This window comes from Lepidothrix coronata, unplaced genomic scaffold (genome assembly GCF_001604755.1).
Source record: "Lepidothrix coronata isolate B3197 unplaced genomic scaffold, Lepidothrix_coronata-1.0 Scaffold296, whole genome shotgun sequence".
NCBI lineage: Eukaryota > Metazoa > Chordata > Aves > Passeriformes > Pipridae > Lepidothrix > Lepidothrix coronata.
In genome coordinates, this window is record NW_016690476.1 from 314441 (window position 1) to 333370 (window position 18930).

The 18930-nt window shown below is 38.4% G+C and overlaps 1 protein-coding gene across 1 annotated transcript in view; it reads right to left on the reverse strand.

The window, feature by feature from the left end:
• Nucleotides 1-18930, reverse strand: part of ROR2 (receptor tyrosine kinase like orphan receptor 2) — a 117753-nt gene that overhangs the window by 26687 nt on the left and 72136 nt on the right. The window contains exons 2-4 of the mRNA XM_017837220.1: nucleotides 16526-16603; nucleotides 5614-5901; nucleotides 4516-4546 (exon numbers count right to left, since the gene is read on the reverse strand). Of these exons, the coding sequence (XP_017692709.1) occupies nucleotides 4516-4546; nucleotides 5614-5901; nucleotides 16526-16598 (392 nt within the window). The 5' untranslated portion in view covers nucleotides 16599-16603. The remainder of the gene's footprint in view (nucleotides 1-4515; nucleotides 4547-5613; nucleotides 5902-16525; nucleotides 16604-18930) is intronic.

Sequence of the window (18930 nt, forward strand, 5' to 3'; positions counted from 1 at the left end):
TGAAGACTAAATATTTGGTTGAAAACTGTTACTTTCAGGTTTTTGTGAAAACGTCTCAACTTCAGTACCCTGAAGGTCGGGACCCTTTTTTTGCACTGGCGGGTCTGACTGCATAACACACGTTTGATCTCTGTCAATCTTTAATTGTAGATAATTTCTAGAAATCCACAGCACGGACTGCGTAAAAATACCTTGCTAGATGGTATCTACATAGGTAATGCTTCTCACCCCTTAAAAATTCACTAGGTATAGTTTTAAACCGAGTCACAATGGTTTTGTGTTTCGGTGTTCCCACTGAAGCATGTCTTTTTTGAAGCATTACTACCAGCAGTAACAGCTCTCATGCGGCTCAACGCGAGACTGCGCCGTGCAGACAGCAAACAGAAAGAGTCCTTTGTGCCCTAAGAGCTCTTTCCAAGCAGTTAGATATTCTTTTGCCTTTTTCTGGCTCACAAAATGACCCACGTGTTTTTATGCAAAATATTCAGTAAAAAAAAAAATAAAAAAAATCACAGTTTCCGAGAAGAAAACAGTTATACTGCCAAAACACGGCATTTTATTTGAAGGACTTAGTAGGCATGGAGCAGAGGAACATCTGGAATAACTGTGAAAAGATAATTAAAAAAAAAAAAAGACAGAATCAGAAGAAAGATAGGAACTTTGGAAAGGTGGGTAAAACCTGATTAAGCAGGAAACGGAAAAAAAAAATTGAAACCGAAACAGTCATGCAATGAAGCAAAGACCTGTAATGCCCAAAGCTCCAGGACCTCCTACGATAAGTCCCTCATGACTTCCCACTAGACCTTTGACCTGACCTTGTTCTTCTGAAGTTTCAGCTTCCTCTTCAATCTAGTGGATATTAAAAAGAAAATAATCTACCAGCAGTAGATTACAATCTACCTCACTTCACCTTTTAATGGCAGGTCCAAAACAATGATGGCACACTACTGCTTCCAAGTCCAGCACCAATACCAATCGTACAAGACCCATTGTGAAGTTTCATAAGTCAAATGACAGATCTTTTTTCCTTTTTGAGTTATTTCTTTCTTTGTTTTAATTTCAGGTTCAAAACCAGCAAAGGTTGAATAGCAAAGCATTCAAAACCTAGGCAAAACCAGGATGAAAGATGGCTTGGGAACCCTAATTCATTTCCACATAAGAGAGAGCATATAACTAAGAACTACATGTCACATACACAGGAATTTAATTTTTTTCACTGTATTACTTGAAATGTTTTATTTATGTTGATACTTGTAAAATATTAGTAAGTTCATCCTCAGTACAGGCAAAGCATTTGGAAAATACTAGGGAAACCAAGAGAAATCAGATTAATTACTTACTCTATAACAAAAAATGAATAAAAGTAAAACGTGGTTCCCAGTTTTACACCTTGTGCTCAAAGCTAACTATGCTTCAGTCACATTTGAGGACTGATCTTTGAACTTCAGTTCAGAGCTTCATTACGAGTTATTTCATTTTGCTGCCTCTTGTACCAGTCTCTGCCTTCCGATCTCATAAAAGATCAGACAGCTTCCTGGCATCTCACTAATTTTCTCTTTTGTAGAGCAGGTGCATAACAGTTTTTTAAAGTGATATAAGATCTGAAGCAGTATTTTAGTGTTACAAAAGTGATTACATATTTTTTCATGTACTCTGTCATGAACAGCTAATTTCAATCAATTATAAGAAAATACGAAAACTAGTTAAATCTCTATCATATTGTATCGTGCTTTGGGAATTGTATTCTCCAATCTAGTGTTCCCACTGAAACCACTGCAAAGGATGGTCCCTCCTCCCCCTCACCCTGCAGGGGGCTGGAGAGGAGAACTGGAAGCACAAAGGGTAAAGAGCACAGGCTGAGATGAGAATAATTTTCTGGAAACAGCAATGAGATAAGAAAACCAAGAGTAACAGCAACAATATTAATAAGAAAAGCATGTAGGAGAGAGAGGCATGTAGTGGAGAAGTAGGTGGGCTCAGAACGCTGCAGGGAAATTAGTCAAAGGGCTGTCAATCAGGGGTCTGTTAAAGATGAAGGCTGGAAGGGGGTCACTGCATGTGGCAGAAGGAAGGTTCCTCCTCCTCAAAATGACAGGTAGGACTGGAACCTTCCACAGCAGGTATGAGGCTCTGGAAGTAGAGAGCCAGACAACTGATGAGGTGGGTGAAGGTCCTTCTGAGGTACTGGGGCCTCCTAAAACAACACCAACTGTACAACCCATCAAGACCTCCTCTAATAGGAAAAGAAGGGTAGTTGTAACAGCAGATTCCCTTCTAAGGGGAATGGAGGGTCTGATAAGCAGGCTGGACCCAACTCACAGGGCAGTCTGCTGTCTCCCAGGGGCTCAGGTGAGGGACATTACTGGAAAACTCTCCAGTCTAACGAGGCCCTCTGATTACATTGCACTATTGGCTGTTCAAACTGGCAGCAGTGAAATAACAAAGAAAAGTCCAAGGGCAATCAAGAGACTTCAGAGTCCTGGGAAAATTGGTAGAGAGATCAGGAGCATAGGTAGTGATTTCCTCGATTCTTCCAGTAGCAAGGAAGGATGAACTGGTGGTGACTGATAAGGAGCAGGCTGAGATACTCAATGAGTTTTTTATCTCACTCAGGCTTCCTGCTTGTCTCAAGTCCTTGATCATCTCGGTGAGTGTGGGAGAAGTGTCCCATCTACTATAAGCAAAGAGCAGGTTCGGGACCACTTGATGAAGCTGAATATCCACAAGCCTATGGGACCTGATGACATGCATCCAAAGGCCCTGAGGGAACTGGCTGATGTTGTTACCAAACTACTCTTCATCATATTTGAAAAGTCACGGTGGTCAAGCAAAGTCACTGGTGAACGGAAAAAGGAAACGCCATTCCCATTTTCAGAAAGAGAAGAAAGGAAGATCTGGAGAACTACAGATGGGTGAGCCTCACCTCTGTGCCTGGGAAGATCATGGAGCAGATCCTCCTAGAAGATATGCTACGGCACATAAAAGACAAGGAGGTGATCTGAGACAGGCAGCATGGCTTTACTGAGGGCAAATTATGCCTGACCAGTCTGGTGGCCTATGATGGAGTGATGGCAATGGTCGACAAGAGAAGACCAACAGATGCCATCTATCCAGACTTCTGTAGGCTTGATATCATCCCACACGACATCCTTATCTGCAAATTGGAGAGACATGTATTTGATGGACTATTCAGTGGATAAGGAACTAATGGATGGATGCAGCTATAGATTTCTGGTCAACAGCTCTGTGTCCAGATGGAGGCCAGTGATGAGTGGAGTCCCTCAGGGCTTTGTCTTGGGACCACTGCTCTTCAGTGTCTTCATCAGTGACACAGACAGTGGAACTGAGTGCAGCCTCAGCAAGTCTGTAGATGATGCAAAGTTGAGCAGTTGACACAACAGAACAATGGGATGACATCCAGAGGGACTCGGACAAACTTGAGAAGTGGGCCCATGAAAACTTCATAAAGTTCTGTAAGTCCAAGTGCAAGGTTCTGCAGCTGGGTTGGGACAATCCTAGACATGAGTACTGACTGGGAGAAGAAGTCATTGAGAGAAGTCCTGTGGAGAAGGACTTTGGAGTTTTCATGGATGAGAAGTTGGATACGAGTCAATAGTGTGCACACACAGCGCGGAAGGCCAACTACATCTTGGGCTGCATCAAAAGCAGCATGGTTCTTATGGAAAGGAAGGAGAGGGACTTCTTATACTGGTAGATAGTGCAGGACAAGGTGCAATGACTTTTAGCTAGAAGAAGGCAGGTTTAGCTTAGGTGTTAGGAAGAAATTCTTTACTCCGCACTGGGACAGGTTGCCTGGATGAGCTGTGGATGCCCCATCCCTGGAAGTGTTCAAGGCCATACTGAATGGGGCTTTGAGCAACCTGATCTAGTGGAAGGTGTCTCTGTCCAAGGCAGGAGGGTTGAAACTAGATGATCTTTGAGGTACCTTGCAATCCAGACCATTCTACGGTTCTATTTTCATTCTTATAACTGGATCAGCAAGTGAGCTCAAGAGTCTTAGAGAAATCACCAAACCAAATCACTCAAGTCAAAATGACACTAAAAAACAGGGGGGTTACTTAGCTACTCAGAGACAGGATCCTAGTCTTGTTTTACCGGACTTTTCAAGTTATAAGAGTATAAAACATGGGTAAATTTACAACCACAGCAACCCAAGCATTTTCCCCATTCATTTTTAACCACTCTTCTAGCCCATACTTGCCCTGTAAACAATTACTGTTCAAACATTGTGACTTTGTGGTATTTTGCTTGTCCAAAACACGAAATAAGCAAGTAGAAGTTTCTCAAGAAAACTCAATCAAATCAAAACCCACTGTAACACAAACGCTACCTCTGTCTGAAAAAGGTTCTTCCATTCTGTGAGTTTTTGATCAAATCAGCTAATTTTAGCAAGAATGCTGTCGTTGAAGGTAGTGTTTACAGAGTTTATGAACTAAACTCTTACAGAACAAAAGTGGTCAGAGAGCATTAAGTAATTTTCCAAAGAGTACTTACTGAAGATTATGATTCGGGCTGTTTGTTGGACCTGTAAACATAAAACAAACAAGCATTGCTGACAAGTTCAGCCCAAGGACAACATCATAAAAAAAGTCAATAACAATCTGAAGGAAACTGTCTCTTTAAGGAAAGTTTGTCTCAAGATTCAAACAAAACCCTCTGCATTCCTGCACATAATTATATATTGCTATTTTCAAGGCCACAAATAAAAATCAGATGAATCTACTGTCTGCCCAGGAAGCAACTTCAGTGGACCTAATATTTTTAGAAAATATCTTTCACCATAAAAACACAGGCTGTTAAAAAGACAAAGTGTTATCTTGACACATCACTTACCTTTTAACAAGCCTTACCTCAGGCTTACTCTCAGAGTTTATGGTGTGGCAAGGAGATACACAATTTTTATCACAGCAGGAACAAGGTTCAATACCCAGCATTTAGGGAATCACTACAAACTAAACCGTGGAGTTAACTATTTACATTACAAAGTTAGAATAAATTTTTAGAAAAATTTATCTGGAAATTTTTTTCCCATTGCTCCAGAGGCAAACTAAATAAAAGCTTGGCTTTTGGGCTGGATGACTAAGTCTCAAAAATGCAACAGAAGTACTTCTTGACAGGTGTGGTGTAACTTCACCTGTTGAAGGACAGAACTGGAGGCCAGGCTGTACCGAAGTGATATTTCACAAGGATGGGCCCAACACTGTGAACATCAAATAGAAAACTGCTTCTCTTCCTTCCCTTCAGTACTTTTTTTTTTTTACAGACTGAGTTAAGTAGTAGAGTGAAAACTCCAGGCAATGAAATGTTACCATTTCGTATTTTATATGTGCACTTCTTCAATTTTTTTTTATTCACTATGTATTTATAGACCTTTACATCTGTAATTACTTTCTTTTATTACCAGTAAAGGGGCATCAAGTTCAACCAAGAAGTTCTGTGCTAGGAGAGAGGCACCAGGCCATCAATTTATTTATTTCCTTTTGTGTTGAGAATTCTTCTTAAAACATCAAATTAATTTCTCCTTATGCTATTGTGAAAACTAATATCTAGTCTATAAAGCAGACTGAGTAATTATGAAAGCCAGGAACTCACCAAGCCTGACAAACAACACTCCTGTTGCAGTTATTGTCTTCATGCCATTTGAAGCCACGCACTGGTAGTATCCTGTGTCTGTGGTATCCAGATCCTGGATTCTCAGTCGTGAACCATAATCTGTTTTTCTGATGATGATCCGTCTTGGCTCCTGAACCACTGGAGCATCGTTTTTTAGCCATCTGACATTTGGAGATGGATTTCCCGCTACCTTGCAGTGGAGGATTGCTGTTTGCCCCTGGACTACAGTGATATTGTTTACTGGTTCCAAAAAGGTCAGGAAGTAACCTAAGAGGATAAAAGGTCATGAAAGATCAGACTTCAGTTGTGTTGTGATAAAAGCCTACCCAAAGGCACTTTATTAACAGAGAAGCTTGGAAACAGCTTCAGTTTTCTTTCAGGCACATACTCAAGAAAATACAATTCACTGTCCTAAGGAGACCACAGCATCACACTCCTATTTGTCTTTCATGGCTGACTTCATGTTGGTGTGCAGGTAGGTATGCAGATTAGAAGGTCAAGAAAGAATTGATACCATTACAATCCTTACACCTTTTGTGGACACTTATCTTGAAGCAGTAATGACTTTTTCTACATCTCACATGCTTAACATCCTTACGTACATCTAATGCTGTTCTGTTCTAAAAGCAAAATACATCCTTATTCCATAAAAGAGTAATCCCAACTGTAACCATACTGGAATATTATTGTAAGTTTACCACTTTATATTCTTACTTGGAAGAAGTAAGAAGTAGTAAATCTTATCATGGATTTGTCTTAAAAATAACTACCACTGGAAAAGTTGCTTTTAGATATTAATTTGACTTGCCAGTTACTCAAGAAAATCTTAAAATTAGTCTGATTTGGGCAGGTTCATCTAATAATTTAAATTGTAATGCTATGTCTTACATTCAATTTAAAGAAATGATGTCTCAATTGAAGAAGTAACCTGTGAAATAGAGGGCACTTTTAATTTGATCACAGAGTGTCGTTTTTTTACATCAAGTCCAAAAATAGTGATTAAATTGGAGAAAGAAAGGTCTGTATGGGTATTGTGTAATAAGGTTTAATGGGTTTAGTTTTTTTAAGTGAAAACTTACACAAGCACTAATTTGAGGTTCATTGAAAACAAAGGGCTTGTCAAGAAGCACATAGGGTGTATTGGTGAATTCTGAGTGATAAAAAAAGAGAAGGAACTGAGGGAAGAACACTGTCAAAACTTGACAGTCGAATCTTTGGTAGGTTATTATTTTTAAATTTAATTTGGTCCTGCAAAGGAGTGCTGCAACTGACACACATCACACACTGACAGCTTGAAGGCATGTAATTCCACTGGAACAATAATGTGATTGTCAAAACAGGTAAGAAAAGTATCCAGCTGTCATGCTCATATGTTTGCTTTGGTGAATTTATACCAGCTAGACATAAAGCATCAGGAATACTTCAAATTATATTACATTTTTGTGTCAGTTGGATCCAAATATCAAACAACTTTGATGGATGTCCGCATGTGCCATCTCCTATCAGACTATTCTGCAATTTTTTAATTAAGAAATAGTGTATTACTGTGCAGGAATCTAACACCAGTAATACAATGGTCAACATTTGCAGTCTAATTGCTGAAATGCCTTCAGAAAATTGATGTTCTGCTTTGATTTATGTTTGACAGGACCAGGAAATCAGTTCTTGTGTAATGGCTAGGTATACCACTGGAGAAGGGAGCAGTAGAAACATCAGGATATAATGAATTTGCAAAGCCAGATTTTGCTGGAAAACTCGATTTTAGCTGGAAAACTGGATTGTTCTCTACCAGTGGCCTTTCAAAAGAAATCCTGATTTAATGAATAATAGATAATATAATGTAGGCAAGTGTGAATTTAAACTGAAATTTAAGTAAACGCAAATATATGTTCCCCACGATATATTGAAAACTTACAGGAAAATAATTTGTTATCATTTCCCATAATAAAATAATCACTCTTCCTGTGATTTTGTTTTATGTTTCCCTATTGTTAATCTACAAATCTTTAGCAGGCTTCAAAACATTTTGTCAGAACACAAAAAAATATTTCTTTCCAAATAGTCATATAAAAGGGAGAAAAAGTACACTAATGCTCTCACCAATGTCATACCACAACAGTGTCATTTGTTGTAGTTTCCAGGTAAATTTCATTAATGAAGAATTAGAATTACTATGACAACATTCTTGCAGGGAACAGAAAAACAGTAAATTGCCTTGTTAATACAGAAAATTGAAGGAGTTGATTGAAATTTCTACTTAAGCCAATATTTTATACATAACCATTTCTAGCAGCAAGAAAGACAGCACAATCAATCCTTCCACAAGTTAGAAAATAATTTTCTGAGAGAGTACAACAACATATTTTGTCACTTTTTCATAATCTGTATGTAGTTTATTCTCATCAGCATCATTGAGATTCTGGGCTGTATCCGCAGGGTCATTACGAGCAGAGAGAGAGAGATATGCAATAATCCCAATCTACTCAGTGCCTGTCAGGCCACACCTGCAGTATTATGTCCAGTTCGGGTCCCCAAAATTCAAGAATGACACAGGAAGACAGAAGAGGGTCCAAAGAAGGGCTCTCAATATGATAAAAGAGCTGTAGAACCTGTCCTATGAGGAAAGACTTGAAGTAGTTAAGTCTCTTCTACCCATAGAAGAGAAGTGTCAGGGGAGACATCATTACAGTTTTGCAGTATTTAAGAGACATCTACAAGGACAACGGATACTCTCTTCACAAGGAGTTACATGGAGAACACAAAGAGCAAGAATTGCAAGTGGCATCAGGAGATGTTTCATTTCAACAGAATACAGACTTTTTTTTTGCAGTGAGAACAGACTCCCCAGAGATGTGGAGGAGCCCCTATCACTGGAGGTTTCCAAGATGTGACTGGACAGAGTGCTAGAGCATTTTGTCTAGGTTTTCTTTCAACCAAAAGGTTGGACCAGATCTTTTGAGGCACCTCCCAACCTGGGGTGTTGTGTAGTTTGGTGGGTCTATGATTTAGCAATCATGGGGACAGCCTGAATGTGCTCATACAAGGGAGGCAATACAGATGGTTTAAGGGCTTTTTTGGGAAGAACTTGGTCCACTTCCAGCATGGAGACAGCACAGAGGTACATTCATCTGGCTCAGAGATGTTTCTGACTCCTAAGAAATGAAAGAGGCAGAGAAGATGCTGTCTAAAATGTGGAGCCAATTCAAGCATTGTAAGGTCACAGCCAGGGATTGTGGGTTTTCTGCCTCTTTGTTATATTTTCTGTTCTTCACACACAAGTACATGAAAGGTCTACATTGCTCTCGTGCCACTGGTCAGCTGTTGTGCAACTGGTCAGCTTGCTCACTTTACCACTATTTAACTTCTGATTTAAAATGAGCTGCGTTAAGTCTTCTTTTTGGGATAGTCATGGATATTACATTCCAATAAACCTGGATGAAAACAGATGGTAAATTTACTTATTAAGACTTTTTAACTAAGGGTTAAATCCATGTTAGACCGTTCTGCTTTACTAATTAAACCATGGGTACTGTAGGAAGTAATTAGATCCATACCTTTCAAGCCATCCAAAGTATTTCATATGAATCCATGGATCTGATCCTATTATTAACTAGAACAAAACCATTACTACCAAAATCAATGCCAAAGATTTATGAATTAATTCAGACCCAGTGCGATTAAATAGGCTTTCCCTGAATTCAGTGTAACTGCATCCATTTCCTGCAGGTCAGAATTTGGCTTTAGTTCATTATTTCTCCTGCCAATTTTACAGGTATTTTCCGCAGTGTTTCATATTACCTTGTTGCTACAAACCAAGTAAAAAATATTGCAACCTACTGAACTTTGAAGCATTTGTGTTTTCCAGAGTTCTCCAGAGCAGCTTAGGAGCAACAGGGCAACTCATTGCCCATCCTCTGCCTTTGTCAATACTCTGAAGTGCACACTCTCTGTTTGCTAGTTCCATTTCCTCTCTGAGAAATGATGCTGAAGCTTGATGTTTATATACTCACTGATTCTGAAGTAATCATACGGCAGAGCGGGCATTTTTTGAGCTGCTCTGTTATTTGGTGTCCACTTTAGATAACCCATAATTGCAATTCTTTCAAACAAAGTGGAAAATTGAACCAACCATGTTCTTAAGAATGTTTTCTTTATTTAATTTCTGTGGTGATAATCACCAGTTACTTTTTTGTGATTGTACGTCACACCACAAACACAGTGTAGATGCCAGTTTGATGCCACGGTTTGGGGAAAAAACACGTTTTCCCAGGATAAATCAGGACCTCAACAATGTGCAAAACAATTTTTTTTCCCATGTAGCTTTCTTTCTCTCATAATAAATCTTAATTTGGAGATGTATGGAGGAAAATAAAATCTGAAGGTGCTAGAATTTGTATTTAAATTGTGTCCTCTGTTTTGTGTTAAATATCAGTCCACTAGAATTTTTTAAAACTTTAACAGAACTGTTAATCTGTTTTAATACTAACACAATTTTGAAACAAAGAATAAATACTCTCTATAAAATATTTTGGGTCTGTTACCTACTGTTAAACTTTTAAATGTCATATTATAAAGAATCATATCTTATCTGGGAGATGGATAATAAATAGAATTTTTTAAAAACTATGAATATAATGTCCAGAAATCTTCTGTGTTGTATAAATACTATTATTATATACTATTTTTTATACCCTTGTTTCCAAGGGTCATTGAAATGAAGGAAAATGCTTCCTTTGCCTTCAGTGGTCTTTGGTTTGGCTTAAACTACTGCAAAAGGAAAAGCTCTCTGGTGGATATTTCTGCATTTGCTGTAGGCAACAATGCTCTAAATTAAATTTCTCTTTTATTATGGTTTCTAACGTAGTCTACAACCAATACTAGTACTTATTTTGCTTGAACAGAGTAAAACCTGATCTTTCAAGAAGCTATGAGAGGATAATTCAACTTAATCTATGTATTATACTATGCTATCATATTCTATGTACCCTATGAATAACGTAGCTTATGGAAATGACTGACATGAACCTCAGCAAAACTCTTTCATATTTTGAGAAACCTTTGTTAGGTTGCCAGTACTTTGTATTTTTAAATGGAATAAATTTGATATAAATATATCAAAGAGAATCCCACAGCAAATCAAAATTGAGATGACAGGTCTATTATTCATGTCTTGGCAAGAATATAAAAATAAACTTTCCCAGTGTATGTCAAATCGTTGTCAAGATATGCACAAGAATAGATACTAAGCTAAAAACATAAAGGGTACAACTATCACTAAGACCTCACGTGCGTATTATATTTCTTAGTTTTATTTACATTATTCTGGCACTTACATGTTCAAGTTATTGGCTCAAACCATATGTGCTATTCTTGGCATAAACACAGTATAAAATGATTGCTCTGCTTCTGTTATTTTAAGATTTGAGTCATGATTTTGAAGTTCATTCTAAAAAAAAAATACTTTAAACCTCTTTAGTCACTTTAGATCAAATCAGTTCTGCCTTAGTTGTTTTCCAGTTTTAGTTTCTGTTCATTTTTTGTTGTTATTACTCCTTTTTGCCTATATGACTTTAAAAATAATTATGCACTCCTAATTTTAAAATGAGCTTCGGAATGGCATCCATGAATACTGTTTAGTAAAAATTTGCAACTCCTTCTATTTCAGAACTTTTAAGTCATTTATGAATATTGAAGTCTCATGAGATGGGATGATATCATCAACCTTATTTTGCAACAGGGAAACTAAAGCAAGGGGAGTTTAGGTGACTTCCAAAATTCACACATGGGCTAAGTGGCAATATCTATGACGCTATACTGAGTTTCACATCTTTCTGTGTGCCTGAGATACTGAGATGCTTGGATAATCATCCATTTTGGCTCCTATCCAAGTTGATTCACCACTCTTTCTGCATTGCATAAGGGAAACAAACACTAACTATCCAATTGCTGAGAAAAAGAAAAATCTGAGCCATAAATTGCTGGATACCTGAAGATACAACAGTCTTTTTTAGACTAGGTAGTAAAAATTACAAACAAGTTTTTATCACTTTTTAGAATATTTATTTCTCCACCAGAAATATATAACTTTATCCAACAGTCAATAAAAGCCCATAAAGCCACCAGTTTGGTTATTACAGAACACACCACAGCTTACAGGAATGTTGGCTTTAGATATTCGAAATTTAAAATCAAACTTAGAGCATATTCAGATTGACGGCGTAAAACCTTCTAGTTTCAAAACCCCCATAATAACACGGAAAGAGTTGCTGGGCATTGGAATGGGCTGCCCAGGGAGGCAGTGGAGTAACCACCCATGGAGGTGTTTAAGAAGAGACTGGATGTGGCATCTGTGCCGTGGTCTGGTTGCCATGATGGTGTTCAGTCAGAGGTTGGACTCAGAGCTCTTTTCCAACCTGACTGATTCTGTGATTCTTCTTCTTTTTTTTTTTTTTTTAGATAAAAATAAAAGAACAGGAGCTTTCTCACCACAGTTCTTTCAGATGACAACCTTCTGCAATGGCATTTTAAGGCTAATATAAACCTACATCCAATACAAAATATTTTAGGGGAAATTATTTTGAATAATTAAACTTCTGATATTTTCATTGGAAGCAAAGTGGTAATTTCTTTTTCTATAATAAGACATAATTTCTCACCTAGGACATACAGTTTAACTTATGGCGTGTCTGATAATTAACCTGAGGAAGACAACACTGTTCCAGAATTTACTGTGTTATGGATACAGTACTAAGTATAAAGTGTTCACAGAATTGACATGTAATCTATAAAGATTATAAAAGAATTGCAGAGTGTTCTGGGCTTATAAAAGAACTGAAGACTACAATAAGAGAAAACATACATGGAAGTTGCTGAAATTCAAAGTATTTCTTTCTAGAGGCATGTATAACAACATTGTTCTAAGTACAAGAGTTCAGGGGACATGGATGACACCGTAACACCTTGGCCAGGCAGTGAGAGTCCAGTAGAGTGACTCTTTCTGTGAGTAAATCAGAACTGGAAATACACTGAGAAATACCATCCTAATAAGGAAGGTAAATTAAAGTCAAAGACTCATGATTTCTTGCACAGAACATTCTCCTAAATAAAAAACAGTCCTACCAACTGTTCACCCCTCTGCTTTCTTTAACCACAATATGAGGATGAGTGATTTACAATATATTGGAGCCATGTTAGGAAATGGAGAGGATGTTGTTGGGTCTCCCAAAATACATATGAATAGTTAAGGAAACTACACTGTAAAATAAATTGATTTGCTTCACAGGCTCTTGAAATGTCCTCAGGAACAAGCAGTTAACAACTGCCAATCCAGGAATGAAGCAAAATTAGCACTGAAATACTGTCTCAGTGTGCACTGTACCTCCTTTTCCAAAGTCAGGGGACTTAGGCTCTCTTATGAGCAGAAGGAAAACTATTTTTGAACAGTAATTTCTCATACTTGAAGGACTGAGGATCTCACCTAGCTCAAGAATCCAACTTTATGAGGTGGAATGGTTTTGTTTTCTTGAACTCCCAGATGAGGCTGTGAATAGACAGGTACCACCCATCCTAGGCTACTGCCCGTTCAGGAGCAGGTCTTTGCAGGGCCGCAGTTAGGATGTGGACTGTTTTTTGGGTCACCAGTCACATATATAAAAAACCACTACTTTTAGAACACATACAACTGGTTCCTGACAGGTTACCTCATGTCAAGTCAAAGCAGCAGGAGTAGTCAAGTAAAAAACTGTATTTATCATGTCAGTACCTCTTGAACCAGAATAAGTTCCCAGGCACACTTGTGCAGAAACCACAGTTAAGGTCAGAAGCTTGAGGCACCACGTCTTCTGGAGCAACCCCACTCACTAAATGGCTCAGCTATTGCAGGTTGCCCTTTCTCATTCATTTTTTTTAACTGTTAAAGTGTATTGCTCAAATGTCCTCACCAACACACATCATTTATGATGTAAGATTTTACTGGCAGTTCATCTACGGATGAAGAGTCTGCATTTTACCCTTTAATACCTTGCCCAGGCTTGTTTTGAGATTACAACACTGAGAGTGGCAGGCCCCTCCATGAGGATGCACCAACACTGTTCATCACCAAAAGAACCCTTTTTTTTTTTTCGGCTTGTGCCACAACTCTTGCATTTATTTGTGATTAACAGACAAGTTCTTTCTCTCCCCCCGGGACTCAGAAAGGAAAGCTCCCTGTTGGCCTCATCCAGGCTAACCCTCTGCTGAAGTGAGAGAAATAGGGAATGTCACTCCTTCCCCAGCATCACCTCCTCCCCCACCATTATTGGTAGGAAAACTGGCCGAGTGTGGGAAGGTGGGCAGAGAGCAGTGCAAGACCCATCAGGCAGTGAGTCTGGGTATTTACAAAGCATGGAGCAGACACTGTTCTGCCTCTTGAGCAGGGGAAAGAGATTTTTCAGGACCCAGGAAGAATTTGGGAAAATAGGCAAAATATCATCTTTGCAAAGACTGTCTGGATTAGGAGGAGAATTGTGTTCACATCTTTTATTTTTATTCCAAAGAAGACCTGAGTTCTTCTACAGCAAATGTTCAATGCTCTGCTCTGGTTTTCAGTGAAACTTTGCTTAAAGACAATGGTGCTTCACGTGCCCACCTAAAGGAAGCAGGGGAAGATAAATTCTCCTCAAAACCCTAGCCCAAGTCATGGTCCCTTCTCATGAACTAATCAGAAAACTAGCTTCACTTGCAGGAAGAGATTAACTACTTTTTTTAAGTGCACATTATTAATAATACCTTGCTTAACCTGGTTATTTCTTTTGAGACAGAATCATTTTTCAAGACTTCTGGAGGATTCTAGAGCAGAGGATGACTAATACACTTGGCATTTCTAAAGTGACTTTAAATTTGGGTATTATTAAAGCCTGTTATTTTCAGATTTGTTTTGAGTCTATTCTAAAATAAGAAAAAAAATAGAGGTTACAAGCAAATCAGAATAACTAAAGATTTCTCAAGAAAGGAAAGAAGTTGATGTGATGGAAGAATCTGAAGAACTCTTCCTAATGGTCTCTACAATATGCACAAACATTGAAGTAGAACTGTCCAATGTTTTTTTGAAACAAAACCTACTACCTTACTATGACACAGAAACAGATGGGTTAACATTTCAACTAAAGAAACAAAAAATTTCAGCCAAGGGACTTTTGCTTGTCTGGAGAATTTTGTAGCCACAGAAATAAAAGGGAAGCAAAATGAGGCCATTTCCAGACCAGGCATGCTGGAAACTAACAACTGATTCTATACAAATGAATCATTTAAGAACAAGGGCCTCTGTTTTGTTTTGTTTTGTTTTTTCTGAAGGAAATACAAAATCCTTATGATGTAGAAATGTTTTATGTGTGATTAATTACTTCCTTAGACAGGTATTGCCTGTGGCTCTGCAAAAAAAGGAAATAACTGCTACTTCTTTCTCAGCAAGAATTTAACCAAGCACTGTCACACGAAAAAAAAAAATTCTTTTATGTCTGTACCCTTAAAAGCTCAGACAGGACAGAAGGGAAAAGTGGGACCAACTTGCCAAGCAAACAAGCCGGTCAGATGCAGTTAAAGATTAGTCACGGACCTTTTTCCATCAAAAGAATTGGGCACAGGGGTGTGAATAAAGCACTTGGTAGTATACAGTGCTAAGTGACAGGAACGACTATTACTGAGATTTATTCCCATAACAGATGACAAATTTTAATCCTCTAAAATAATTCATGAGCTTCAGAAAGTGGGAAGAGTCAAGAAAAGCAATATACCAGGTCTTCCTCATGAACAGGAGGGACGCAGTCCTACGCTCATAATCAGTAGCAAGGTGATGAGACATATGCAAACATAAGCACATCTTTTTCTTAACCACTTAAGGACAAAATTTAAAGGAAGACTCTGTAAAAAACCTTTTAATAGGCACAGTCAGTGTAAGAAATCTCACTAGTACACAAGCGAAGCACAATAAGGATTACATGACATTGGATATTCCATGAGGAGACTAAATTCCAAAGTACCCTCACAGAAATGCTCCTCTGAAGGAGAAACCACGAGAATAACATCTGACCAGCATCACAGAGCTTTGCAGACTTCAACATGTGCTCATCTAATGATGCTAACATGACTACCTGACGTTTTTTCTAAGCATAAGAGTTGGCATTACCACGGCAGGGCATCCCTAAAAAGAAAAAAAAATCGGTACTACAAGTGAGAAAATATGGTTCTTCAGGCAGAACACTGAAAAACGTCCTGCTTTAGGAAGCTGCACCATATTTCAGCTGGAATCACAATTTGCAGTAAATACGTGCATTTTCAGATTAAGAGTAGCATTTGGAACCATAGTTTTAAGTGATAAAGTATCATGGAATTTGTGTTAACTAATTAAGCTACTAAGAATTCTGACATTACAGTCAGTTAAAAAAAAAAAACAAACCAGCAAACGCTAATGTTCAGTGCTACTTAAAAAGTAAGTATTCTTCTGTTGTCATGGGCTAGATTTAATTACTGCATTGCAAAGACATTTAGAGATACCGACACTTAAGATTTACCTATAGAGGCCAAATGTGGCACTGTACAGAATTAAATCAATTTCATGGCAACCATGTGAATCAAAATATTCTAGGAAGGTAATAATAGTCCTCTGTGTTTGGATCAAACATCTAATCCCTTGGAGTGGGGAGGACCCAACATTCTTAAAAATTAATTTTTATAGACTCCTTTAACCTCGCTGTCCCTGCTTGGAATCAGAAGTATTAAGTGACACAAGGTTGCCTTTCTTACAGACTTGTATTAACAGGTAAATCAAGGGAACGTACAATAACAGGATTTTGATGGCCCTTTCCAAAGTATGTTTATATTTAGGCAGGGTGAAGAAAAAGAAACTACATTTTACCTTTGGGTGTTGGAATTGGTCTCTCAAGTCTATCCACATGACCTAAGGGGTCATTTGAATCTGGAATTTCCATTTCACCTAGGAAGGAATAAAAAGATTTGGTTGAATTGAGGTTCTGAGTTAATCTTTCTGTTAAACAGCGTTACACCATTGAGTTCAGCAAACTCACTCAGTCCAGATTCTGCTCCCAGAGTAACACACAGGAAACATACCCTAACAAGGTCAGGATTTATCCACTGCAGATTAGAAAACTTTACAATAATTTACTTTGCAGATTTGTGTTTGGCAAAGACGGGCAGCATTGAAAACTACTTTTCATTTCTTACCAGAATAAAATTCAAACAGTTCTACAAAGAATGCAAATATTTCCTGTCAGCAGTGCTGGCTTGCAAAATTAAGAAGCTCCTCAGCTTTACTGACAGTCTCAGTTGCAAAATGACGTAAGTTTACCTTTGAAGTTACATTACAGTAACTCAGATTCTATTTCCAGGGGTCAGACTCATCATCGCTGCTGACTTTCTTATCCTATTCTCAGCCTCATCCCTAAAGGATATCTTCCACAAATGAAAATATAACGATGTTACTTAAGCATTTCAAAGCGTGAGGAAAGGGATAGAGATCTTCTGTCTGTCCTCCTTGTTTGTGTCTAACATATCAGAGCAAGTCAGCAGACAGCAGTCGGTACTTTCATGTTCCTTTGCATTTGTAGGTCTTGCTAAACCCTGACCATTATAAATCAGGAGTTGACCTGTCTGCTCTCCCTTTTGAAAATATGATGTTCTAAGGAACAGAGCTGAAATTCTACATCAGATAAACCTGCAGATGTGCCTTAACTAAAACAACTTCTAAAATTACATCCTTTTTTTTTTGACCTTTTCTAATTTACATTTAATTGTCAAAATTCTTTATGACTTTGGGATGTCACCAAGAGAGCACATAAATCTAAGGTCATCAGAATCTAAAGTGAAAGATCTGGGGTTTGTAGATCTGTTAGGGGTGTCCACTCTACTGTTTTGGGTAAAATGAAACTAGAGAAAAGGCTCTCTCTCTTCCTTTTGTCCATATTACCCTTTCTCCAAATTACACCCTACAACAATACTTTGACTGCAAGTCACAGTGATAAGATACAAGTAACACCATCCCCATCTTCCGCCACATTATGAAAGAAGAAAATAACTGACACCTCTTTGTTTCCCCTTTATTCTTTTACCCATTATGTGAGAACAGATTTAGCTAACTTGCCTTTAAGTCTACAGGGTGAAACACAGAAATTGAAGACATTCTCTACAACAGCCCGGGTCTGAAAGTATCTATTTTGTCACAGTCCTGCCTTCTTACCACTACTTCATCTCTCCCTTCATCTCCCACTGCTCGAGGTTCCTTGCCTGACACTAGTGCAGATTCCACTTGATTTGTGTTCTTATTCCCAGACACCCCAACTAGAGTGATGGTGAAGATGGTGTTGTACCCTTGGTAACACACTCTTTCAAACTGGAACAGCCAAGGCTTGGACAGATATCATCTTCTGCCACTCCCAGCACTGGCCACTGGAAATGAGAGACAGTATTCATCTGCAGGCTGGAGGGAGAAATGGAAATGGGCGGCCAAGCTGGTGACATCTTAAATTGCCGTTGTAAATCCCACTGCAGTGTGTCTTCGTTCCCCTGAAGGCACGGTACAGACATAGTGCCTGACTTTTTACTGTGCGGAAGTTTTGCTGATTTGTTTGATTCAGTGTGAAACAGTGAATGGGTGACAGGCGTATTCTGTCAAATTTCAGCAGAGATACATAACATCCTGCTCCTACCAGGGGGCAGCAAGGCAAGTTCACCTCTGTTCCCTGGCTCTTGGTTCCTCTGTGTCACACAAGAGGTTTAGAACGGGACAGCAGCATTTAATGGCCACAGGGAGGATAAATTCAAGACAAGACAATTAACTAAAAGAAGAGTAGGAAAACCAACTGGCTTTTTAGTCCACAGGCACCTGCACTTTGCTTATCATAATCCACCAGGACAGAACATTTTTAGGGACACTTGGTTGCTTAGCACTCAGATCTCTGCACTCCAGACTGTCCAAGATCTGAGAGGCACTTCTGGTTTAACACCATGTGTTCAACTTTAAAATAATTGTTCCATTCCTTCAGTAGTTTAGTGGGGCTTACAACGGGAAAAGACGCTGGAAGTTCAGATAAATGAGCATAGAAAAGTTTTCCTCTCTTATCTCTCCTTCCCAGCCTCATCTCTCTTAATTTTTTTAAAGTTTTTCAAAACAAGCATGGAAAGAAACAAAAGCATTTGCTGATTTGGAAAAAGTTTCAATAACAGTTTTTTGTGATTTACTTTTATACTTGATATGTTTCTGCCTGGAAAAAAACATTAATCTCCAGATGTGCTTTACCAGAGAAC